Source organism: Agelaius tricolor, unplaced genomic scaffold, assembly GCF_023055355.1.
Source record: "Agelaius tricolor isolate 1412-34295 unplaced genomic scaffold, bAgeTri1.0.p SCAF_11, whole genome shotgun sequence".
Lineage (NCBI taxonomy): Eukaryota > Metazoa > Chordata > Aves > Passeriformes > Icteridae > Agelaius > Agelaius tricolor.
This window is the reverse complement of record NW_027269271.1, coordinates 14,603,748-14,630,259: the sequence shown is the minus strand read 5'-3', so window position 1 is coordinate 14,630,259 and position 26,512 is coordinate 14,603,748. Positions and strand designations below refer to the sequence as shown.

Here is a 26,512-nt window from a genome sequence, read left to right as displayed (position 1 = left end):
TCCCAGGGGCTCAGCATGTCCCAGACAAAGCATTAGGCCAGGGCAGCCCCCACACAGGAGGCAGTGCAGGGTCCAGGGTCCATTCTGCTGAGAACCTTCTGTCTCAGAACAAGCCCTATTTTTATTTCAAAAACCAGCTACTGTCAAACGTAAGTGACAAGCAGAAATACTTTCTGGTATAAATATCTGCCAACTGTAATTAACATGCATAATTTACGTGAGTAAACATGTAACAACTGGAGGCAAAATACTGATAGGAAGCATTTTCTGTTAAGATTTGGGTTTTTCTCATTGTCCCACACTTACCCATCACTGTACTTTGGTGCTTCTCAAGTGATATTCTGAGTTTGGGGGTGTCCAACTTCATGCACAGTAAGTGGCTACAAGGGAAAAAAGGTATCTATCAGAAGCCTAAATCCAATATTTGTATTTCTTTTTAATTACATTCTAAAAATACATAAATGAGGTTAATTTCTTCTATTTTAAAATGCTTTAAAAGTGATTAAAAAGAAAAAGATTTTACTAAAATATCTGATTTTTGGTAAAAATACCAGTTTCAGAAGACAGTATGAGAAGCTAAACTTGTGCCTGGCTAAAGAGCAGAGCTGGGTACCAGTGCTTCTAATGGTTCAGCACCCCAGCTCTTCCTGACCATGTGGAAGTGTTATTTCCTCTTACATGATTAAAAAAGAAACTTCAACACATTCAGTATTTCTTTTTCACTGAAAGTGGCGCTGTCTCTTGTAAGAAATCGTGCCTGATGTAGTGCAATACAACAGTTTCTTGCTTTTGCATTTTTGTCCTGGAAACTTCTATGTTTATATAACTTCTATAGAAAATAACTTGGCCTGTTCTTACCCACAAACAGCTACAGAACTGGCCGCCCATTAGGAGCAGTCCCCGGAGCCGCGGGCAGCTCCTGAGGGCCGAGCCGTGAGGCTGAGGCGTGAGGGCTGAGGCCGAGGCCTGAGGGCGGGTCCCGCTGCCGGCTCCCGCTTCGCTTTGCCCCCTCCCACAGGCACCGCGGGGCTCCGGCGCTGCCCCAGGACAGGTTCGGGGTGGGGAAGGGCCAGGCTGAGGCTGGCATGGGGAGCAGCTGGCCCAAAGGCTGAGGGGAACCTCCCGGCCTCCTCCCGCTGCTGCCGGCGCTCCGCTGCTTTTTAATCAGCTCTTTAATGTGTCCCTGTGCTTCACACATCTCACCTCGTTAACTGGCGGGAAATATTTGTCGTCTCTCTTTTCTCAAACTTTTCAGAAGAGACACCTCACTGCAGAGCGGTTAAACCACTGAAAAAAAATGACAGAAAGCTGTGGGCAGGAGCAGACAAGGTGGATAACGACGGTCATTATGAGCACAGCTCTGCAGGTAGGACAGCCCTTGTCAAGGCCAGCATCTGACTCACTAGGAAAGGTTGAAAGAATTTCCTATATTATGTATATAGAAATATTTTAATCAATGGCAATGAATACATTTTTTTCAGGATAAGCCAGATATTAGTCTGAAACTGCTTCTATTAGAATACTGGTTATTTTTGTGTGCAACTGTATTTTCTCCTAGCTAGTGCCATATCTGTTTAGTATTCTTGCCACCTGCTATTCTGAGTTACACAGCTTTAGGATATTTTCCTGACTCATCATTTTTGCACTGCACTGATGCCGCTTTCAGTTTGCTCTATAAATAATTCCATCAGAAATGTTGCTGAATTTTTTCTGAATTTCTCCCTAAATATTTTATTTTTTCCTATGCAGTATCAAATAGGGGTAGACCCTTACCCTGTAAGTACATAATTCAGTTTAAAATACTGAGTCTTACAGATATTAATATGTATTTTTTATCTGTTAACATCAGAAGCCTTGACTCCATTCCCAAGTAAAGTGAAAGGGTATGTCAAGGAGCTGGTAATTAGCTTCTGCAGCTGAGGCCAATTTCATGCCAGCTGGAGAGAATTTAGAGGCAAGAGAGCTTTGATTCACAAGCAAGGATGTCTTATGCTAGCTTGGCTGACGAGGTTATCATCATCCCATCTCTGCTGTGTAAATGGCTGAACCATGTTGAAGTAATTCCTGAATCACCTCACTTTAAAGCCTATACTTACTTGCCTGCTCATTTTGGAGTTTACAGCCTGTAAACTGTGTGGTTTTGTGCCATAATATGGTGGGAGGTAATGGATGGCAGTGATTTCATCAGCTATAGCAGCATAACTCACTCCTACCCCCAGCTCTACTCAAAACTACTGCTCTTAGTAAGGCCTCCTCATAAGCAAAGCAATGGAGGGAACTGAATACAAATCCAAGATGGCTTTTTGTTGCAGCCACAATACACAGAGTATCACCATACCATTTCAGAAAGCTTTAAAACAGAGTAACACCTTACCACATCAGAAGGCTTCAGGTCTCTGCCCATCCAGAGTAACATCACATTACTTCAGAAGGCTGCAGCCATCTGCCCTTCTTGTTCTTTGTCCCAGCCTTTTATCCCCTCCTGTTGATGCCCTGCATCTGTGTGCCCTCTGTTCCCTTTGGTGGCTGGTCAGTGCCCCTGGGCACTCCCTGCCTCGTTGCTGTCAGTGCTGCTCACCTCCTTCTCACAGCTGTACCCATTAGGGATAAGACTCGGCCACAGCCCCAGTTACCACAAACTGTGCACCTACAGCTTTTCTGTATCAGTTTTGGTGATGAGCTATCATTTTCATATAGATGTTATTTATATTTGTACATTAAATAATTCAGCAGTGGCTCTGAAGCTGAGATTTTTTTGCAAAATGTAGCTAAACCTTACAAGCAGTTGCCACTGAGTGTACCCTTTCCAGACAATTGAAAGCGTGACATTTCTGGTTAATGTCTCCTTCAAGGTTCACTTGCAATCCAGATTTTCTGTTGTACTCTTCCACTAAATCATGGCACTTCCCTATGTAAGCAGGCTGGCTGTGTGTTGAATGGGGAGGTTAAAGAACATGATATTAGCTAAAAAGTCTCAGTGATTTAACCTTTAATATATGTGTGTTCGTGCAGCTTCTGTGGAACATACTTCAGAAATGCTTTTTGCAGCCTGAAAAATACATCCAAACACATTCCATTCTGTAGATGATTATGCTGCACAGTGCAATGTTCTACTTTTCCTGTGTGGATTGCTTTCTGTCAAAAAACTTTAAAGAAAATCACGTTCCATACAAAATTTCTGAACGATTTTCCAGCTGAGATGCTGACATCTGTGAAAATAAAGCAGCCTAATTAACCAGTCACAGAAACACGCTACTGTATGATCCTCACTTCTGCAAATCCTCTATTAGCACATCTTACCAAAACAGACTGTAAAAAAAAACTTCTTTATGCATAATGCAAGAGTTTCCTAAGACAAACTGAACATACACATATATAATTATTATTCAGTGTTTGTAACTTCCAATCAAATACTTCAAAACTGATAATGTTTAACATTTTAGTACTTTTTTAATTTTTAGTGGAATAAGAAATACTTTTTGAACAACAGTGCCAAAGGGTGGTCCAGCTGATGCTTTAAGAATATTTCTAACTTGTTGATTGAAAACTTTTCAAAATAACCTTTTAAAATTTATTTAGGATCATGAAATTTCTACAGTTCTGCAGAGGCAACAACACCGAGTTCGATATTCAGAATCAGTGGAAACTGGATCTGTGATTTTTCCACTTTCTGGTACACTACTTTAAAGTTCATGCTTTTAAATCATAAAATCCAAAGAAGTACAGAGTCAGGGCAGTCATTTAGTTGTGGGCTACACTAAACTGAATAAAATCTACCTTGTTAGGATGTTGTGCAGTAGTGGAAGGAGTTGGGCTATCATTGTATGTAAATCAGAGGATGAAACAGATAATGTTGGGGATTAACCACTTTCATTGTAATTTTTTTTTTTTTTTGGACATGTTATACAACAGCTACATGAGATTTGGTGATCATCAGCTGAACTGTTCAGTAAATTTGTGTTATAACTGAGCAAACATGCTAAATGCCACAAGCATGTAAGCTGCCATCAAGATCTTTAGTATACATGGGTGTAAATGTAAGAGCCACTGGCTTTCAACTTCCAAGTTGATTTTGCACAGCTAGTAGTGGCAGAGGAGGCGAGAAAGGGATTATTTGAATGGATTTGATTAGGAAATCACTGAAACTGTAAACATGAAACAGCTGGTTTTCCTTTCTAGAACAGAAGATGTTCTAGTCATGTAGATGAGATACTTCCATGTGCCTGAGCTCTAAGGACTAGCATACTTTTGTATGCTCAGGTGTTAACCCTCCTAAACTTCAGCCTTAACTTTCCCTTTCACAACAGCTTAAGTTGACAGATGCAAGTTCATTTTTCATGGTAGACTGTTTAGTTAACTTTTAAGATTTTACAGCTGTTTCTTTCATTTAGAAACAGGACTTCCTGAGCTTTTCAGTCAGCCCTTGCATTTGCCCCAAATTCATTCCATTATAGCAGTTGCTTGTTCCTGAAGCAAGTGCTCTCAAAGGCAGTCAGATGTGCCTACTTTGAGTAGATGGAATAGCTGGTGGTTTTTAGATGTTATGGTAGAAAAATAACCTGAGATATTTGTAGTTTTATCTTAAAACTACTAGTAATCACTGGCCAAATCTCCCTGTCAGAGATGTGGAAATTCCTTCATGTTCTGTTCCACTGGGTTTCAGACTACTGGTTGCTTTAAGAATTGTGCTTTCCAGTTTGTGGTGAGAACTTAATCCCGTTACTGCCATGACCTGTACACTTACAGAAGTTTCCTCAATAGGCATTGCATTTATTCTGTCAGACACTCAAGACTTGCTCAGGACAGGGGAAGAAGAGTTTTCCAAAAGAATTCAGAAATTCATAAACATCCATCGGAACAGCTTTTTGGTTTTGTCAGCTGCTCTTCATGGACCAGAAGAATGGAGTGTCATGTTCAGGATTCAGAGAAGGTATGATTTCAATCAAACTGAACTTTATCTCGCTAAGAAGACATGAAATAGCAGTCTTGTATTTGGAAATATTATTTTAGCAATAAATAGGACAAGAGGCAATGGACAGAAACTGATGCACAGGAAATTTCACCTGAAGACAAGGAAGAACTTCTTCACTGTGAGGGTGACTGGGCACTGCAACAGATTGCCTACAGCAGTTGTAGAGGCTCCTTCACTGGAGATATTCCAGAACTATCTGGATGCAATCCTGTGCAGTGTGCTCTGGGATGAGGTTGGAGTTGACACGCTATAATCCTTTCCAACCTTACCCTTTGTGAATTATTTCAGGAATACACAAATTTTATTTTACTAATTCACTGTAAAAAATTATTTAAAGCCTTTGTTTATTAATAGCAAATAAAAAGAATATCAAGTGAATCAATCTGACATATCACAGGTAACAAAAGAGGATGTTCCTCAAAACATAGCAAATAAGATTCATTTCAATCATTTTAGGGCTATGTAGTATACTATTTTAATTTTTTTTTTTCTAATTGGAAAATTAGACAATTTTCTTAGCTCTATAACCATATTTTCATGGTCATTTTCAAAACAGAGCAGGCAAGTTTACATCATGAGAAAAGGCTGTAGTGTAAAGTGCAGATTTTTTACCAGCTTTTAAAATGTTTATTTGGAACAGCATCTGTTACACTGTGCTAGAACAATTAAATAACCAACGTTATTTTACACCAAAAGTATAAAACTATATTAAAATTGGTTTGTTTAAAACCTTTACCTCTGATTTCTAATGAAGTCTGAAAACTTGCATATTTAGTACATACCAGCTGACAACAGTGACCAGATTGTGCTCCATGCTTGTAGTCAGAACTATTTTCTTGCAGGTACAGTAGCTCTAACTGCAGTTGGTTGTCACTCATGGCCTCAGAGAAGTGACTATTCTAATGAAGTCTTTGATCTTTTCCTTCTTAAGCAACTAGCACCAGTTCCATTAAATCCTGGGCATACTGCCAAATGCTGATGAATAAAGAGTGTATGAGATGAAATGTAAGAAATCTATTACCCGTTTGTGAAAATGTTGTAAATTTTCATGAGAGGTTTTAAAAGTTCAGCCACCATTCAGCAAGACCACGTTATTGAGGTGATGGCAATGCTAATTCTCCATCTACTTTGTGGTTATGAACGATGGGGTTTGTGCACATGCTGATGACTAAAATGTGATGTTTTGGAACTGTATTCCATTTGGGAAGTCAGTAATTTTATTAAAATTAAATTTGTTTTTTCATTGCAAGCAATATCAAATTGATGTTGACAAAGGACAATTACCTTTTTTTTTTTTTTTTTTTTTTTAATGCATGTGCTTTTTTTATTACCTGGCAGCTTGAAGTTCTGCTACTGTTTGTAAATCACTGACTGAGCTTCTCCTGGGGGGCTTGAAACTTGTGCCATGTTCTTTGAAACTACAAACCACCTGTTGGATTTGTTAAAAAACAAAGTCCCTTAGTATTGTCAGGTTGTCTTCTATTACTGCTTCTTTCTGCTTATCTATGGTTTTGCTGCTGTTGGGGAAGGATTATTTTTTATTATTATTAACAAGAAAACTACAGGATTCTTGTTAACAACATGAACACTTTATGTAGAGTTGTGTATAGTAAGGAGGAAGTGGGAGATAAGTAGTGTTTACCATCCCAGCTTAAATGAGCATTCCACAGAAAACCTTAGCACATTGGTATGGTAAGTTTAAATACTTTGGAGGAAAGGCAAGACGTGTTCAAATGACCAGTATTCTGTCCATACAACACTAAATTTAGACCTCCTGCCATTGGAAACAAAACTATTTCTAGAAATAGATTTTCATGGATCTAGGTAAGTACATGTAATTGTTTCTTTGCTGCACTTTCTTCATTCATGCTTTGTTTAGCCAATTCTAGTATGAGCAAAATTGCACCAATTTATTTCCCTAATCTCCAAATGTAAATCCAGCCCTTGTTCGTATATCACATTTTTGCAAAACCCAGCAGAGATCCCAGTGCCTATGCTTAGAGAAGGACAGTGCCTGTAACATTTATTTTTGCTAATTAGAAGCAAGGGCAGACAAGTTCAGCTGAGATACCTTAGCAGCAGGAGGTCCTAATGTGGAGGACTCCAAGTCATCAGCCAGACTGCAGGAAGAACAGGTGGCGGGCACAAGGGGAGGTCACAGGGGACTGTGCAACTGAGCAGCTGGGCACTTCATCTGCATTATTTAAATTCTTTTTGGTTATTTAAAATTCCTCATTCTTTGCTGTGAAGTCCCTCTCCTGTTTTAGCTCTACAACAGAAAACAGCAGCAAATGTAATTCATTGTTACAACACACTTAAGGTGCAATTCTTAGGGAGAGGCTCTGTGCTTGCCTAAGCTTTGATGTCTCTCCTCCATAATCTCACTGAATAACAACTCATGCTACTATTTTAAATCTTCAGATCCCCTTCTCAAGAATGAATGCATATTAATAACACTATTTATAGAAAGAAATAATTTTAGGTTAAAGTATTGAGTGAACAAGTCCTTACATGAAAGTAAGTGGAATTATCCCATTATCTTAATCGTGTCTGGAATACAGGTTGTTTCATTTATAGTACACTACAAAGATTTAGTTCAAATTCTGAAGTATTTTTAGCAGTGTTTTTAGATACTTTGCTGTGCTCTTCCACAGCCATAAAAGCAACTCAAATATTTTTACTGCCAGTGAGCAGTGCCTTCAGCAATAACACAGAAGAGGGTTTAGATCTCTGAATGTACACATGCTTAAGAAGTGCTGATTGATTGTTGAAGAGACCTAGATAAAGAAATGAGCCCTTCCAAATCCCACCTAAATAAGTGGTACAGAAATGGGACAGATGGCTTTACAAACAGCATGAATGCTGCACTTGCCTTTCAAAATAAAAGCAGCCTTCCCTGTAAGTAAAACTGCACACTAAAAAGCTGTTTACTTCATGTGGGAATGCTGTTTGAGTTTTATGGCATAACAAATTCAATACATATTCTAAAAGTAACCTTATTTATTTTGATGTGCAGATTCCTGGGCAGCAATTTACGTGTAATACCAGTTCATAATCCTGCTGAAACTGTTAAATTAATGCTAACTATGGCTAAGGTAAGTCCAGTTGCATACACTTAAAAATATTAGTGTATTACTCAGGAAAAGCCAAGAACTATAAAATACTTGGTTTTCCTTAATGGAACTTTTTAGGTTATACTGACCACAATCCATTAATACACTAAAGTAGAACTGGTGCTCTGATGGATTAGCTGAGTCAATACTGTTAAAGGTAACTTAATAGCTCTTAATAGCATCTAAGAAAAGAAATCAGATATCTAAGAGCTTCTTTGGCTCCTATTTACCACTGTTAAGATGTCTTCACTTACTGTTAACTCCCGTTGAAATACTATCACCTCTGTGTACAGCATTCCTGAATACCTACTTGAGAACACAAAAATCAAATTGCACTGCTAAATAATTTTGCATTTCTACTATTGGAAAAATAAAATCTTGAATATTCTATTACCTAAAGTCACTTTGTTCTACTCATTTTTCTTTTCTCTAAGGTAACTTCCAAGCCACAAGCAGATGATACTCGTTGCAAAATACAAATGACAAAAGCCCAAATAATAGAAAAAAGTCCAGTTTGGAAGATGCTTCAGGAGTACCAATCGCACCGTAATTAACTTAATATTTGGTTTTTTATTCATAAATAGAGTGGCTACATTTTAAACAAAATAGAGAATGTTCTTAAAAATATAGCTTCATTTCAAAATACTACATACAACATATGCATTTGGCATGAAAATTCATATTAAATAGCTATACAATGAAAAATAGCATACTTGATACCAAATGTGCTTTCTAGAGAGGGAAAAAAAATGGTTTAGCTGCACAATAGGAAAGTCATCCTTATTTTTAACTTGGTTCTGACCTTAGAGGCTCATCTGTTTATTAATAATTCCCAAAAAAATTTACTGTATTTAAAAGAAAGCTGTACAATTAGAGATAAGGATGATTAAAGCAATTCCAAAATACAGGTATCCCTAAAAACAACAGCTATATGTATGCAACCTTACACTGTTTTTTAAACATAAGTGTTATCTGTTATGTTACGAAGTTCTTACATCTTATTTGGCCCAAGGTTGTTTTTCTTTAAACCTGGTTTCCTTTGCCACAGTGTTTGTACTATCTATACATAGTATATTCTATAGTGTTAGCTATCTGTACCTTACAGTCCTGATTGCAAATAGAGAAGCTTGTTTGTCAACATGAAAATGTGCTAATAAAAATATTTTTTGCTTAAACAGGGCTTTTGAATTAGTGGTTCTTCAATCACTTGATAAAAATCTTTGTAATTCACAACACCAGCCAACAACTATTACCCAACAAATTCTGAAAATTAAAAAAATAAATGCCTAACCATACCTCCTTGCCACAGAGAGGAACACACCTGTTGGGGTTTTTTTTGGTTTCTAAACTTAAGAAAAAGCATCAAATTCTGAAGAGGAGTAAACAGACCGTATCTGCAAATCACATGCAACAAGAGCAAAAGAAAATAAAAAACAGCAATGAGACTTCTGAAGAGCAGCATTTGCAATTCTTCTGGAGGCCGCTCTAAACTGCTCTTCTTTACAGGGCCGTAGCCTCCCCTGCAAGTGAAGTCTCATAGTCCAAAGATCCTGTCAGGAGTATGTTAATCCAAACACTTCAGCTGCCTTAACTATTCTCATCCATTGCAGCTTTTGTTTTCACTTCAATAAGTTCTTCTACCCGAGCTAGAACACTTTCTATTAAGTCAAATGTGAAGAGAGCTGAGTGTAAAACCTGAAATGACAAGAAAGATGAGTGTTATTTTTATTAGGGGTTTTTTTACCCATTTTATATTTACTTTTGTCTCCACATTGAAAAAAACGTCAGTACTTCTGAGTGACTGAAGGGAAGTGCAAACTCACTTGAAGCTGCATTCCAGTAGTCATGGCAGGCATCTTTTCCCCACTAACAGTTACAGAGCAAACTGTGTTAGAACTGTGTGCCTCTGTAGAAGAAAACATGAAGAAACCAACATGACCCTTAGAATTATAGGAATATTTAAAATATCGACATTTCATGACAGCAGTTGTTAAGAACAGAAATCTAGGGATTGACAAAACACATGGCAGAGGGTGCTGAACCTTAAAAGGAAGACAGTTGGAGTTGGGTGATATCTTTACACTTTGTATAACACACATTCCTACATTACTGAACAGGCAAGATCTGCAACTGGAACTAATTTTATAGAGCTCACGTGCTCTTCAAAAGGAAAAATAAAATGTTATCTGGCCTGGTTTTGATACATTTTTAGTATTTCCACATCCAGGGAGATAGTAGGAGTTCTTTAGCTTGACTTAATGAATCCAGACATTAAATACTTATTTTATTAAGAAAAGGCTGCAGGCTTCTCTGTTTCAGACAGATTACTTGCAGCAGGCTAAACTACAAGGACAGGTCTGAAAAATAAGGGAAAAACCTCTTACATTCAGACCACATATTTGAAATTCAGTGCAATGCTTACAAAGATTAAACACAAGGGAAGAAACCTAATCCATTTACTGTTACAATTTAGATGTTCTCTCCCAAACTCAAATTTCTTTATATTTTGTCAAAGGCTAGAGAACTGTAAGAGGGACTTAAGAAAAAGCTTCCTGATTAATTTTGAAGGATTCCCTTTAGCGAGATATCCACAGGTTGCCTTGAGGAAAAAAGTCCCCTTCTTTGCCTCATAAGTACATAGTTTGCAATGGAAGAGGATAAGACTACAGGCAAAAAGCTGTATTGACATTTTTAGTAGCAGACACAAATTCCTTGGACTATCTTAATTATACTGGAGACCACAAGGAACAGAGGATGTGACATACAAAAAGATTGCCTAAAGCAGCTACAGCTCTTGTGCCCCATGCAATGTGCCTGCTTAACCCAGAGCAGAATCTGATTCTGTGTGTCAGATTAAAAAAATGTATTTTAAAAAATGAATGTAATGCTTCAGGCTTTAGAAAGCAACTGTGACTTATTTTTTCTCTTGTTAACCCTCCCACACCTGGTTTGAAACCTAAGGGTTATGTATTCAGAGAAACTTAGTTTCTCCTTCGTAACATTAAAATCAAAAGTATAAATGCAGAACAAGTTCTGAAGGTCTTCATGTGACAGTTCTATCAAGTCTCCATAAGATTTACATATGTGATGACAGGTAAGTTCAGATTTTGCTGACCAACTATGAAAATTTTTAATTCAGCAACTACTGAATTATTATTTGAAATTTGGAATAGTGGCAACAGTTAAAAAAAATTTGATCTATGCAGCATTCACCAGTTCCTCATTTCCAAAGGATTACCAAAGTTTCTAGATATGAACAACACTAAGAACAAAAAACCAACAAAAACTGACCTTTTCTGTTTTCTTTCTTATTTTTAATTTCTGCTTCATAATGTGCTTTTGACATATTGAGTCCTACACGCAGTGGTTTTAAGAAATTCTGCTCTATCTTGCCAAGTGTGGTCCATACACCAGTCTAGTCAAACAGAACAGAGAAGGTTACACAGCAGTTTCAATGAAGCATTGCAGTATTAAGCTTTTGAGCACAAGTTTTTTGACTAGTCTTTATAACATAGACTTCTGTGCTGGGAGGAAAAGAGAAAAAAATAATTCAGACTCATGCATTGAAGCATGAACAGCATTGTGATGGGTATTTTAGCTCCTCTTCCTCTCCCCTACATTATTTGTTGATTGGCTGATGAAGCAGTCAAAAAAAAAAGGTGCAGAGGTAGGGAGGACCAAGTGTGTAGGCTGGTAACTACAGCAATGGAAATGCACATTTTCAGCTTGTTCCTGTAAGCAAAGCTGAAAGAATCTGCATGTGTTGGAGGGGAGGTTTTAGGCCCTTCCTCAGGCTAGAATCTCTACAGCAAGGAAATGGCAGTTGTAGGCTCCTCTCAGATAATTCAGCAGTAAAACAGAACAAATATTTAAATTCACATTCCTGAATTAACACTGTATTGTGATGTCAAATGAAAGTTGTGATAGTAGCATGCTTCCCAATTGTCTATATTGCATTTTAAAAGTACTGTAGGAATGTTACTGGATATGCTACTCTCCCATCCTTCAGCAAGGCAGCCACAGTGACAACAAAATTCTCCCCAGTGTGACATGGGCAGAAAGGAGTTACAATAATGGCATTCAGGAAGCAGGAGGTGCAAGGGGAAGATGCTCAAAACCAAGGCTGTTCAGGGTTACAGAGAGGAAAATAAGCTTGGGTTTGCTACAAACTGCTGTAGAAGGAAACAAATCCAAAGACACAAAGGCTGCTTTGTACATAGGAGCCATTTATACAACTCCTTTCTTCAGGCAGTATCCTCAAAGGGCAGAATAAGGACAATAAAAATAAGAATTTTCAATTTTAAATACAGTGAATCCACTAAGGACAGCGGAAAATTCACCAATTTTTAATACTAGATGACACAGTTAACAGTTCAAATAAGAACAGTAATTACTTCCACCAGAATGTGGTTTAAAAAAGGAACTTTCTAGAAAAATAGTTATTTTTAAACTTGATTAATGAAAATGCTTGCTACAAGCAATCAAAATATCTGAACTGACGTGGAAGGAGGCATTTTCTTTCTGCCTCACTTGCACTGTATGAAGAGAGACAGGGCAGAAGTCAAGAAGAACTGACAGAGGCTAAATTTAAGGGAAAATCTTCAGAAGATGTGATGCTATTTTTTCCTCAAACTGTATGGACATTCTTTTTGCCAGGTACTAGACAGCACTGTTAGAACAGCTGAGTGCTACTATGTGTAGGTTTTTATTAATAATAAAAGAGGAATTCTTACTTTTCTTACAAAGCTATGTATTTACATGTAACTGAGGAGACCACTATGAGTACTTAAATAGTAATCACCCCTTAAATATGACAAACAGATAGAGTTTACCAATATTAACTAGTAAATAAATAGTAAAATAACTAAATAAATAGTAAATTTAGTAAAATAACTAAATAAATAGTAAATTAGAAATGCACCCACTGAAAGCTATTTTTGCTTTTCATTTTCATTACAGTTTCAGCAATCAGTACTAGTTATTTCACTGTTATTCTAATTAGATTAGTAACATTATTGGGTACTTACAAAATTTATTGCTAGATAAATTTTCAAATTAGACTAAAAGTAGATCAGATTTTTTTTCTGTATTTTAGAAAACAGTAGATGATATTATTGTGTTATTATTGCTATAAAGATATCCAGCGGGTGGTTTGAGGGATACCAGCAAATAAATAAGCAAAAATAACAATTTTTTCATGTGAGAATACTTGCTGGGTATGTGATTTTGTGGTGACATACTCTATTGTTATGGATATAGATCAGTTCAACAGGCAGAGTAAAAGGATTAGTTGGTTTATAGGAACAGTATCTATGCAAACAATTTCATCAAACAAAGGACCATATCACATATTTCCTAATGTCTTAATAAAAGCATCACTTCTGGGGAACTAACCATTGCAAAGAAAAATGCAAAACCCACGTTTTTTGAATCAAGGCTAACAGTGTTCATGTGAATCCACCTCTCAGCTAATCCATCATGTTCAAATCAAATAGTACGTACTTGATTGTCACTTTCACAGTCCTTAATGACTAAGTACCTCAGCAGATTCAGTGATGCCAGAATCCTGTGAATTACAGACAGACAGACATCTCTTACCAGGATGGTAATTCTTCATTGTCCATTAGGCAGATATGCTGCTATGGAGAACCCATCTATACAAAAAGCAACCCCCCATGTTTTGAGCAGCACAGCTCCACCTAGAGCACCGTGGGCAGTGATGTCCATACTACAGTTCACACTTGGCAAGTAAAACTGAACCTGCCATCAGATTGCAGAGGGCTGGTGATTGGGAGGGAAAGAATCCTCTCAAGAGACAGAGCCTTAGCACAGGATTTAGAATATGTATCACTGGTGAGCCAAAGTTGATTGGAAACTAGTGTGACAGTTTTCTTTATTACTGGACTGAATTTTTACTTTTGAGGGTGCTTTTTAAAATAATTTTTTTTGCTTTTGTTTTACCATACTTTTGAGCAGATTATGAATTGTTTTTTTCCAGATAACAAGCACAGTTAACCATCATACTTCTGGGCTCTTCAAGCAGGCATGTGTCCATCTGGACATTATCTCCCCACTGATTTACAAGCACAAGCAGCATCATATTACTTATCATATAGGAAGACCTATCCTATATACACAAGATTTTTCAGACACATTTCAGTTGTTTGGGTTTTTTTTAATGCAATTATTTACTGTTCAGGTGGATCTGTAATCTTACTCATGAGATTCTAGATTCCCAGTATCAATTTGTGAAACTGCCTCAAAGATGCCTTGCACTGTAGGTTGCATCCAATTATTATTCCCCTGTATGATATCAGATACCACACCCCATTGCTTTTATTCCTTCAGCTGCTTCTGCAGAGAGCTGACAAACCATACATTCCTGAGGAAATAATGCTTTACCCACTGGTTATGTCATTTCACATCTGAAGCCTTTCATCCCAGGGGAATGGAGGAGGACATCCTTTTATACTGTTAAAAATTAATGTAATGGCATTGTGACATTCTTCTACACAGAGCTGGTTAAAATAAGTGACCATTTCCATTTCTAGCTGCAAAACCTTAAAATACATTGATGTTGTCACCTCATTAATTACATGACAGCATACATTACTGTAGTAAGGTAGTTTAAAGTCTTTTTTAATAATGAAGAAAGAAGAAAAGCTTGTAAGTGTGATTCCAACTCACCTGTCTGAGTTTTGCAGAAGATCAGTCTCAGCACCTTCTGGAAGGGAAAGTGCTAAATCTAGAAGGGAGATGAGGTGATGTCCTGTAAACCAAATGTTGTCATACTCCTTATGAAAAAAAAAATACAAAAAGTTCCGCTGAGTACAAAATTTAGCTCTTAAATACTGTAACAATAACTTGCATAAAACAGAAATGTTAAAAAAAAAAAATCAAACCCTGTAAGAAATGTTTTCTAATATTGACCTGTGAGTGAAGTACACAAAACAGCCTCTTCATAATTTTAATTTTTTTTGTCAGCCAGGAAAGAAATGGAAGAAATGTAGTAAGAGAATTCTGAAACTGCATAGTAGAAAGTTAATCATATAGTTTTAATTAATTTTCCCAACTTTCTGGTATAATTATTATAAAATATGAGATTAAAATGGCTTTGATCTAGCCCAGCTCTTCCTGATGGATTTATCATTTGCAAAGCACTCATAATAAAATGCTGACTGTCATCATAAAAGCAAAGAAAAAATTAATAATTCTATCTGAACTGTAATATTTGAATTATATTTTAAAAATGAGCAACTGTGGGGATAAAACAATATACTGAGCAGTTTCACTTTAGGAGAGATATATTTTCAAGCACAGAAAAGATAGTAACTTCTTAGAAAAATACAATAAGATACTGCAATTAAAAATACAACTGTAAAATTATAATCTAAATATGCATACACAGAAAAAGCCAAAGTAATGTTTTTAATAAAATTTTCTAATCTTATGTGTCTTTTCAAAGTGCATTTTTTTAATGTACCACTAGAAGTTTAAGCTGTAGACATTTTCTCAATGGTAACAGCCTCACCGTTAATGCTAAGTGAATCTGATCCTTTATATTTTTAATAATGTATCCTTCCACACCAGCATGGTTGCTTGTCTTCAGTAAACACCTTCAAACAAACAAAACAAAGACAGGGTCTCTTTAAAGCTGCCCATAGAGTTGGTGAATGTTATCTCAGTTTTGAGCTAAGTGGGAGTTTTACCACAGAAGAACAGTATGGCTATGTAACCTTTAAACACTGGCTTACATAAGACAGCTAATTTTATATGAGGCAATTGAAATTCATGATTTATCAAAACATTAACATCGTAAAATTAATGTGGCTTATCAGATGGAAATTGTCAGAGATCAATGTATCGATGCAATTAAGCTGCACCAGGGCTGATATTACACAAACTGCAGTAACTTGGATGCTTACCTGAATAATGTGTATTTTCCTTCTGTATCAAACTTGTCTATGAACAACTGCAAAATATTTAAACTCTTCTTTCTCTAAAGAAAACAGAGACATTTCAGATGAATTCTAAAAAAATTAACTCAGCAGTCAGAATCCAACTGATTCTGTAGGCCATTTAACATACCATATGTTCCATGGGACAAAGGGTCATAATTTTCACCAAATCCTGCAGTCAAAGAAAGGAAATACAGCTTATAATTACATACAGATTATTACGTTACATCACACTGACTAAAATCTACTCAAGACTTTAAAAAAACAAACCAAACAAAAAACCCACAGAACACTTGGGAATGTCCAGGGACTAGAAGATGCTCATCAGAGAAATGCATGCTTGCTTCAGTGGTCAGAATCCCAGGACTCATCTGCAAGAACACTATTCTTGTGCTGCTGGTTCCAGGCAAGAATGTAGCCAAGGCTGGCAAGGAGACAAAAACGAGCAAGCACCGCCTTTCACCTAAATCTGTGCCCACCTGCACCTTCAGTGACCTGCACCTACACTGGGTGTGCTTCAATTGTCACTGGAACTTCATGCTGCAGCAGGTAGCAAAGACAATTCTGTATAGCCAGACACTGAAGCTTTCAATTCAAGAGCACAGGTGTGTAAAGGTCCGGTAGGATGCCCTCTTCTCAAACAGCCAGAGGACAGCTAGGTATGCACACTGCTTCTTATTACCTGAGGTACATTAATAAAGCCTCTGAGTTCTAAATAGTGATGGAGAAGGCTGTTATCTTCCATTCTCAATAAACAGCTCTCAAACAGATCCTGCAGGGGCAGAAAAGAAAAGAAAGATGTCAACAGTATGCACATATACAGGACATTAATCTATCAGCTTAACATTTCATGGCTAAAACAGCCTTCACTCAGAAACACTCATTCAGATAAGCAGCTGCAATTATAAGTGATAGCTCTAAGTTAGACATTTATGCAGGACTGTGAAGTTCAATAAATACAGGCATTTGTATGACTGAAAAATACTTAAGCCTCAAAATCTTTCTGGAACTATTATCTGAACTATCACTTATACCTCTCCTAGAAGGACAAACCATTCCTTTTTTTACCATTTTTACCATTTACCAAGTTTTACCATTCCTTAAACTGAAAAAATAAAACATTCTAACATCATAAATTTAATTTCAAAAAGCAACTTACAAGTCCTTTAGATAATACAGATTCTTCTGTTCTAGAGAAAAAAATCAGATTGAAGTTGTGAATTAAAAAGACAGTTGATATTTCAGAAGAAATAGTAGAACAGAGGTTAACAAGAACTTGTCCCACAACAATTTTCATTCCATTTTTTAGATATAGAATCTTTGTTACTCTTCCCAAAGATTTTTAGAATAAACTTGTGATAAGAAATTGAACATTAGACTCATCTCTTCACAGTCAAAAATGACTTTTTTCCCCTCGGTATTTATACCTGCTCAAAAGCAGTGTCATCTCCCACAGGTATTGAGACACTGATTACCAAAGAAAATTAAATTATAAGCAGTCAGAATGGGAAACTTGCCTTCCACAGCAGTGCTAGAAGCTATTTGGTAACACTGCTGCTTATGGAGGGTGAAATAATCACAATATATAGTAAAGTTTGGTTGCCTTTAGAAAGCCTGACCTTTAATTATTTTGCATATAATGTCAGAATACATTCAAATACATATTTTTATAATAGTTGCCTTTAGTAATAATTGTTTTAGAAGGGCAAGTAAGTACACACTCTAATTATTCCACATGTGTTTAAACTACTAATTTTACATTTTCAGAATAAAGTTTTTAAAAATGTTATCACAATACAAGATGAAAACAATACATAAATGTTTAGACAACTTCTGCTTCTTAGTAAGGGAAGCCATATTATAGTGAAACTTGCCATTTTAATACTGAAGTTCATAAATCCCCTCTGAACTTATCAATATTTCAAATTTGTTTTTATGAGTTACTGTAAAAGATCACATTCACTATCTAGACCTGCAAACCCTACCTTTTCAGCAGCACTTCAATATGTGTCATATTGCACAGCAGAAGGTATGAAGGACTAGAAGAGAAGAATCCAGCTACATTAAACTGCATGAGCCATATACATTTGCACATAATTAATATATTTGACAGGATTAGTACTCTTTTAAAAAATTAAAATCTCTTTCTAAAATTATTGATTTTTAAACAGACAAAAAACTGTAAGTCAAATCACTGTTAAGAACTCTTTTGGGAAAACTGGCTATAGATATGTAAATGAACAATTAATACACATTAATTTTCAGCACGTGACTAATCATAGTAGTTTCTTTTAAAGGACAGCTCATCTAAAATTAAACTACACCAGACTAATCTGCAGGAGTATGTTCTTTATGTAACATATGCTTAAATGTTGACATAAAATTAATACTATTGAAATACAGTTTTCATCCATAACTATTCACAAATAAAGTTCTCTTCTGCTCAGAAAAAATCTTCAAAGTACAGACTTGCGATAAGCAAGAAAGAATTTTAGGTTTTTCTTACCTAAAAACCACTGGAAAGCATTCGACACCAAAATGCTGAACAAACATCAGGTATGACAGACATGCCAAAGAATCAGCAGAATTCTTTCGCTCTATGTCTGCAAACTCCTGATTCTCCCAGTGTGGACTTTTGCCTTTACGATGTACAAACACTAATGGTATCAATTCTCCTACATTCCACAAAATGTCCTAAAAAATAAAAACACATTTCCTATAGTTGCCTTTAAAGTAACTGTATGCCAATTAAGTTTTAAAGCTCTAACTGTATTTACATACATTCTCTTCTACAGCATGGATGTAAATTAATATAAATGTTACGTTTGTAATATATAAATATGTGGTATTTATGATATATGCATACAAACACACACAAAAAATCCTGGAGGAAAAAGAACTAGTGTTAGAAAAACGTTACTAAGATAGCAAAGTCAAGCACACAGAAGTTAGCAAAAGAGAGAATGAAGACCACCTGCAAACTCCTAGTTCAGCTTCCTTATCCCCAGTGCTACAAGTAACAACAGATTCATGAAAACATTCTGTTACAAAATCTCTGTGGTTTTCAGATCACAGAATACTCAGTATTTTGGTTTTTTCTCACTAATCAATATGGAACACAACATTCAGCTGCTAAAGGCAAGCCTGATTTAAAGTTAGATTTGCTTTGTATGGCCTTTCTTTCCCATGATGCACAACACAAGGAACCCCTGACATTTGTACATCAGAAATACTACAGGGGTTACCCCCTCACACCCTCCATGTGGCTGAGGACATAGTGTAACTCCTCTTGAACATATTACAGAGAAATGGGGAGATCAAGGTCAGCTCACTATTCTGGAGTTGTCCAGACCTAACATCCAGGATGGCACACTTTGGAAAATTAGGATTATGCACCATGTCATACAGTCTAAGCATGACTTCCTGCCCTTAGCTTCAGGTCTCACTACCTACAGTCATAAACAGAAGTTTACTGAGAAAGAGAAGAAAAGCTAATTCATAATTAGCATTAAAAACATGGTTTCAGACGGTGCCCAACAGGAAAGGCAGGATATACCTTCCACAGCCCATTAAGTCACCCCCCTAACCAATACAGAAATCAAAATGAGCACTAGAACAAATGGCAGGCAGCGGTGAGCTGGACCACTGCTTCTGCACACACTGTAATCAATTTCCACTGCGCTCACCGTAATTTCAGTTGCAAAATGCCGAAAAGGATGTTCCTCAATGCCCTCGAGGTGTTCAAGCTGAGCTGCCAATAATGGGTATTTCAGGCTTTGCATACAGCTGGAAAAGAAAGGAGTGGAATAAATCACCAGTACAGTCATAAATACAGACTGTGATAGTGTCATTGATGACCAAGAATAATGCCTATATTCATATCAGCTGCTGCTATTCAAGGTATTCCAAGGAGAATCAAAAAATAAAAACCCAACATCTCCTGTAGAAGCTTTACTTAGATTTCACCTCCAGATTGTGATTGTTCTCACTGTTGGAAATTTGAGGAACAGAGGAATACCAACTCAGCTTCACAATGCAGCAACTAATAGTTCTTTACCATTTCCCTCTACTAAACAGAAAGAATGAATATATAAGATCTATTTAGGGGTTCTTTATCAAAATACCACATGAGTTAGATATATGTTGGCAGCATTGTAAAACACTAAAAGATTATTTATTTGCTACCTATATAATAAATGTCTACTATTCATTTTGTTAAGTTATAGGAATATATAGTACAGACATAAAATGCTCACAATTTTATTAATTCTTCTTTCAGCTCCATGTCATTGTATTCTGATGACTTTTCCATATTTTTAACAACTTCATTCACAAAAGGTTTAGCAAAGTCCACCACTGCATTACAACATTGACAGAGACCAAGCTTATCTTCTTGTATTTGTTGTTTTGTATAAGGTACAGGTAAGGGAGTGAGCTGATTCATAATCATGGCCAATGACAAACCCACTGAGTAGGCCTTCTTGTTCTGAAGTTTCAAAAGCACTGGGGAAAAGAAAACAAAAAAGGGGAAAAGAAGAGAGAACATTTTGAGACATTAAGTTATTACTTACTCAGTAGAGGAAAACGTGAAGAAAAACAACGTGACTAGGAAAAAAAACATTTTGTTTTCAGAGAAGGGGAGGGACTGACACCTGAAATGACATGAGCAAATCCAGCAAGACTAAACATCATCACCTAGTTCAATATACTGTAGTTAACATGGCCATGTATTTGCAAATAACAGATATTAAATCTGCCACACATTTCAATGTTCTTTCTTTCTCCACAGCACCAGGATGAGGACTAAAAAAATGTTTTCTAGAACTGGGCCAAGTGAAGTGATACATATCTGACCTGGAAAATGCATTTATTACTTGACTCCTTTTGTGCTTGGCAAAACCAGAGACAACAGCCCAGTTTTTCTGCTGAGAACTGACTCTGGTTTTTACTCCATGGCAAAAATAACAAGACACTCTCCCAGGCTGAGGAAGCAGCACCAGAGGCTCTCCATTTAACTGGACTCAGTGCAGACTAATTGCAGATTGGCTATCCAAAAAATCACACATTTCTCTTGTTAAATTCTAACATAATACAATAACATGTCCTGGAGATTGCTACAATCAGACTTCAACTTGATACACAACACTTCATTTCATCTCATCTAAGAAAACAGAAACTACTGCTTGTTACCTACTTAGAGAGTGGCCAAACCCAACATTTTAAATTTTCATATGTAAGCCAGAATAACAATCCCCCCTCACCAATAAGGTATTTCAACATGCTTCAATCAAAATTACAGTTTTATACTTTAAAAAATGGAATTGTATGTTTTAAAAGTCAAATAATGAAGAATTTCGCAAATCCCTTTGATTCCCTATTTCTCCAACAAAAGTAGGAGTGCTTTACACCTCTAAATATAACTGCCATAGGACCACATTCTTGTAAATGATGAAAAATAGCTGAATATTGCTTTTTCAACCGATGCTATTAGTTCCATCTAAAATGTTTTTCTAACAGGCCAATATAAGTATGAAATTTAGGCCTTGTGTTGTTTTGCAGAATATAATAGACTGTAAAGCTTGACAGGATGGATTTATTCTGAAGTCATTCCAGCAAAGGCTAAACTAAATTGATAAATAAATGAGAAAATAATTTAATTCAGAAATCACATGATAGACAGAATCCCACCTGTCTGCAAAGGCTGAAGCAATAACATGACAGTTTGACACACTTGCTCTCCAGAGGTCTGCTCAATCTGCTCAAGTAAACCCAAAAAAAGTTCCTTTGGATTGCAGAGCTGGAAGAGAGGAACAATGCATATTTTTAAATAACAATGGTCATAATAAAAAAATAAATCACGTGCAATACAGAAGTTCCTGAATGTCAAGAGAGAAGATCTGAACATCCAGGATAAGATTTAAGAAAACAAATATGAAACAGTAAGTACATGCCTACAATTAACATCTACTGTAGAGCATACCTGTTGAACACTTTCATATGAGCTGAAAACATATAATAGTAAAAACTGACACTAAACCTGATTTTAATGGGCTGTAAAAACCTCACAGTACCTTTGCAAAGTAATCCTTTCGAGCAGAGAGAGAAGTAGAATTTGAGTGTGAATTTAACTCAAGCTATAAAGTTTGCAAGTTGCTTTTGGAGTGCATAAATGAAAGAAAATGAGTCTTTTACAGGTTAAAATACTCCATCAGAATCATCAGGTAATGTTTCTCCTATTGAGGAAGGGTGAATGATTTAAGGAAAAGACTTTTCCAAGTGAATCATAGAATAGAGAACAATAAATACTATTCAGACAGAGATAAGTGGAAAATGGCAAGGTCCTGCAGAATGGTTTTGAAACAACTAAAGAGAGAACATGAAGGGAGAAACCTTGAATTAGATACTAGAAAATACATTTAGCAACATACTGTAAGTTTTACTCAAGCTAGCTAACTCAGGTAAGATTGTGTCCTTCAGATCAACTTAGCTCATTTTCATGTGAAAACCACACCTCTGATGCTGAGCCTGCCACTTCCAAACAAAGAGTCTTACCCACTGAACATGCACCATGAATTCAGAATTCTCTGTACCTTCAAACTGAGGTGAGGGAATGTTAAACTAAGAGCAGCTTACCCAAGTAGTGAAGTAGATTCATTATGCAAATATTGTCAGAATCAAATTGTATAAACATGTTTGTGTAACCAGCCTTTGATGTACTAGTTTCATGGATTAGTGATCAAGCACCCCTTTTTGTGCAGAACTTCCCTAACATTGTTGTCTCATAACCATGTATTTCAAAACCATACCTGTGCCAACTGATCTAGTATCCTCAGGCAGTGTTCTCGCTTATCATCTTCTTGTTTATACATAAAAATACATCTAACAAGAGGAGAAATGAGATTCCAACCCATATTCTTGATGATAACCTAAAAACCAGATATTCAGAGAATAAACCAAAACTAGATGTCTTTTAAACCCAGAAAGATTGTATACATAAAAACCAAAAGCAACAACAGATCAATGTCCTGGTTCTAACTATTACTGCCACTGTCATTGAATCTTTAGCAACTGTTACCATTATTTGACACACATTGTATTCTCTGCCCATACCTACAAACACAGCGGCGTACTTTGTATCGTTTTCTTCTAATTATTGGCATGTCAATATATACTTCTAAATGTCCATGACAATACATTTAAAACAGGACTGAGCAGAGGAGTTGTGCTGAAAGAACACTTGGACAAATTATTCATGAGGGGATTGAGACTTTCAGTTGTTACTCCAAACTCACAAAATTCAAAACCAGATTGTGAACCCCATGTAACATTGCTAAAATATTCTACCTTTCACTTTCTGAACTTCCTATTTATCTCTGTTCAATTTGGTATATTGTTTCAGCATCTCTAATGCCCACAGACATTAGTATTTCAAATTAGCATCAGCCTAGTTGGCTCCTATAATTGGCCAATATTAGTATATCCATTTCTGGTAGGCTGACCCCCAACAGCAACTAAGCACCCCTCAGCTCCTTGCTTGCTCTTGTCCCTCAGAGGGATCAGGGCGAGAGTCAAAAGAGCAAAACAGAGGAACTCTGAAGATGAGATAAGGCCAATGTAATAAGTGAAAGAGAAAAGACAGCAGAGACTGATGAGGAATGCTGCAGATCGACTCCCACGAGGAGAGCAATGCCCAGCCAGCCTCCAAACAACAGCTGCTTTGGAATGGGTCCCCAGCCACATGCCTTTACTGCTGAGCACAGTGTTGTGTGGTATGGAGTATCTCACTGCTTTGGGGCAGCTGTCCAGCTGGGCCTCCTCCCAAACTCCCTGCTTACTGGGGGCAGAGGGAGAAAGGGAGAAGGTCTTGATGCTGCACAAGCACTGATCAGCAGTAGCTGAAACACTGGTGTATTATCAGCACCTTTTTGGTCACCAATCTAAAACACAGCACTATGCAGGCTGCCATGAAGAAAGCCAACTGCATGCCAGCTGGACCCAGTACACCGCCTGAAATCCCTGTCCTGTGGAAGTGGGACACTGTCTGTTTCTCCTCATTATGCTCTCCTGCTTCATTTTCTCTCTGCTTCACTCACAGAAGAGTTATTAATGGCTTTGTTAAGATTACCATGACTTGGGTTTCTGTGAGCTACCTGAATACAGAATTATATGCACTTAACACAGAGCAACTCATTAGCTATTCATATGTACAGCCTTGCTCCACAGAGAAAGTAGCTTTTCCCTCTTAATAAGCAGTTTTATATTTAATGATGTTAATAAACACTAATATGTAGTGCAAACTTAAACTCACCTTGTTTTTCTCATTTTGAATTACTTCTAATAACTGAGCTGCATATCCATCCTCCAAACACTTCTGACCTGCTACCTGAAACAGATTAAAATCTTCTCCTTTGAAATCAGCTTCTTCCAGAATTTGCTAGAAAGAAAATATGAATGTTTAACTCCATACTTATCAAAGTCAATTAAGAAGTAAGAAAATCCATGCTTTCATTTCAAAATTAAATGTACTATCATTGTAACTTTTATACATTTTCCACATATTAAAAAAGCTACCAAGTTACTCCAGAAGACAAGGCAGTATTTCAATACCACTAAGTCTAGACTACAGCATTCTCTTTGGAAGATGTGTTTTCTACAACTACCAGCTTTTGTTCCTAGGTACAAGAACAATTCCATCTCCAAGAAGCAGAAATAACCAAGCATCTTGGGATAAGCACCACAGAGAAGTCAATGAAACATGGAGGCTGAACTCAGCTGCCTCATGAAGAGTTCTAACAACTGACTTGTCTTTTGAGGTCATTTTTGCTTTAATTCTAATATATGAAAAGAAATCACACTACTGACACTTGTTACTCCTAAGGAAAGAAAACTACTTACACATCTTTGTATTATGGCTTGAAGTTCATCAACTGCCATTACAGTTTGACTGTGTTCTTCTGGCATGAAAATTTATTTTAAATTAAAGAGGGCAGTATTATATCACACGAACTTAAAACAGGCTGAAAAATAATCACATTATCAAAAAAAAAAAGTTAATGGAGGAATAAGAACAATCTAGACAAATATTAAGACTACATAATTAGAATAAGGGAAAATTCATTTTTACAAAGTATATTATTCTACTCCTCATATTTGCAGGAGACAGAATTACAGACAGGAAACAACCTTTATTCTCTGTACAGGGAAACAATTTTTCAAGTACTATCTGGGTCATCTTAAGAAGTGTGAAGGTTTCAGTGACACGTACATGGAAAACTGCAGCTCACACAGAGCAAGTGTGCACACCCATGACACACTACATTTTCTGTGACTATTCTGACCAGAGGAGCTTCTGCTCAGCCCTGACTGGAACACACTAACCCGATATATGTGAAAGCACTGATCCAAACACCATGCCAGTTTATAGCCACAGTCCAGTCAAGATTACACATGCAGTTTCATTTATTTTTTTTCTAGTGTCTAGGTTGGACTAGTTCAGTGGATTTTTACCTCTAGGTATTAAAATTTAAAACCTTCTTGCTAAAATCAACAAAGTTATACACTTCAGTAATGTCAAGTACATACCAAGTTTTACGTAGCCAGGACCATGAATTACAAATACAATCAAGCCTGGTTATCCTATGTGATCTATCATAGCAGCATTCATAATCTTTATGGTTTTAAGTAATGCCATGGGCCTAAACCTGGTTATATGATCACTGTGACTGTCAATTGCCCCTACACCTGGTTAACTAGATAACTATTCATCAAAACACAGGCGTCTCCATGCAATGTCCTCAGCCTTTCTTCTTATGTTTGACCGAATGTGGTGGGCTGACACTGGCCAAACACCAGCTCACCTACATGAGACAATACACAGATAAAGAACCTATCTAGATGCTCACAAAGGGGGACAACTCACAAAAGCTTAAAAGGCATCTGTGTGTGACTTTCTTATTCAAAGAATAAACAACTCACTTTCTATTTTTCACAGCCCATTTTGACATCTGTATGTCACTGAAACCTATCCTTTCCAGCCTGTCATTTTAACCAGATCATTACCACATACTTTCTTATCACACGTTGTACTATTTAAGCTTTTCATTTTACAGAATGTTACTAATCCCACCAAAATAATTTAACATACTTTCGAACGCCAGTACTGTTGCATTTTCGGCCCTCAGTAACTTCACAATGTACTTACAGCCTGGAAGCGCGCCCCAAGCACCCACCGTGTGGCAGGGATTTACTGCCTGAGCTCGCAGATGGTCTCCGGCCTTAATACTTAATCCGGTTTCCAGCTGAATCTTTTAGGAGGTTTCAGCGGCAAGTGGACAGCATCTGAATCATGTGAAACGTTCTATTAATACTCACCAAACTTCCTCCTAATAAACAGATACCCCGGCCCCTTCTCTGGGCGATACAACACCCAGGCTGGGACGAAAAGGCTGCCAGCCTCAGCCTGTAAACAC

General features: G+C 36.9%; 2 protein-coding genes across 2 annotated transcripts; one reads left to right on the top strand and one right to left on the bottom strand.

The window, feature by feature from the left end:
- The first annotated feature begins 557 nt into the window (after positions 1–557).
- On the top strand, positions 558–8,639 carry CUNH1orf146 (chromosome unknown C1orf146 homolog). The gene is made up of 5 exons (XM_071436301.1): positions 558–1,366; positions 3,580–3,673; positions 4,747–4,930; positions 7,989–8,067; positions 8,520–8,639. The coding sequence occupies exons 1-5, from the start codon at positions 1,298–1,300 to the stop codon at positions 8,637–8,639; spliced, it is 546 nt and encodes a 181-aa protein (XP_071292402.1). The 5' UTR covers positions 558–1,297.
- GLMN (glomulin, FKBP associated protein) lies at positions 6,258–25,234 on the bottom strand. The gene is made up of 18 exons (XM_071436300.1): positions 24,939–25,234; positions 24,352–24,477; positions 22,850–22,969; positions 21,732–21,840; positions 20,300–20,546; positions 19,730–19,829; positions 18,550–18,737; positions 18,029–18,082; positions 17,203–17,233; positions 16,726–16,815; positions 16,174–16,215; positions 16,011–16,084; positions 15,617–15,701; positions 14,773–14,879; positions 13,588–13,651; positions 11,377–11,500; positions 9,909–9,991; positions 6,258–9,780 (listed from the first exon to the last, which is right to left on the bottom strand). The coding sequence occupies exons 1-18, from the start codon at positions 25,002–25,004 to the stop codon at positions 9,673–9,675; spliced, it is 1,818 nt and encodes a 605-aa protein (XP_071292401.1). The 5' UTR covers positions 25,005–25,234; the 3' UTR covers positions 6,258–9,672.
- Between the last annotated feature and the right edge of the window lie 1,278 nt (positions 25,235–26,512).

What these genes read in the sequence shown, in the direction of transcription:
- GLMN (XM_071436300.1), bottom strand. Translation starts at nt 25,004, where the DNA reads ATGCCAGAAGAACACAGTCAAACTGTAATGGCAGTTGATGAACTTCAA. An exon ending in AAGCCATAATACAAAGATGT is followed by an intron (nt 24,478 to 24,938) that starts GTAAGTAGTTTT and finishes TTTTCTTTCTAG; the next exon opens with CAAATTCTGGAAGAAGCTGA. An exon ending in AAAGAAGAATTAATAAAATT is followed by an intron (nt 19,830 to 20,299) that starts GTGAGCATTTTA and finishes TTTCTTTTCCAG; the next exon opens with CTGTATGCAAAGCCTGAAAT.
- CUNH1orf146 (XM_071436301.1), top strand. Translation starts at nt 1,298, where the DNA reads ATGACAGAAAGCTGTGGGCAGGAGCAGACAAGGTGGATAACGACGGTC. An exon ending in TTATGAGCACAGCTCTGCAG is followed by an intron (nt 1,367 to 3,579) that starts GTAGGACAGCCC and finishes AAATTTATTTAG; the next exon opens with GATCATGAAATTTCTACAGT. An exon ending in TGTGATTTTTCCACTTTCTG is followed by an intron (nt 3,674 to 4,746) that starts GTACACTACTTT and finishes GTACACTTACAG; the next exon opens with AAGTTTCCTCAATAGGCATT.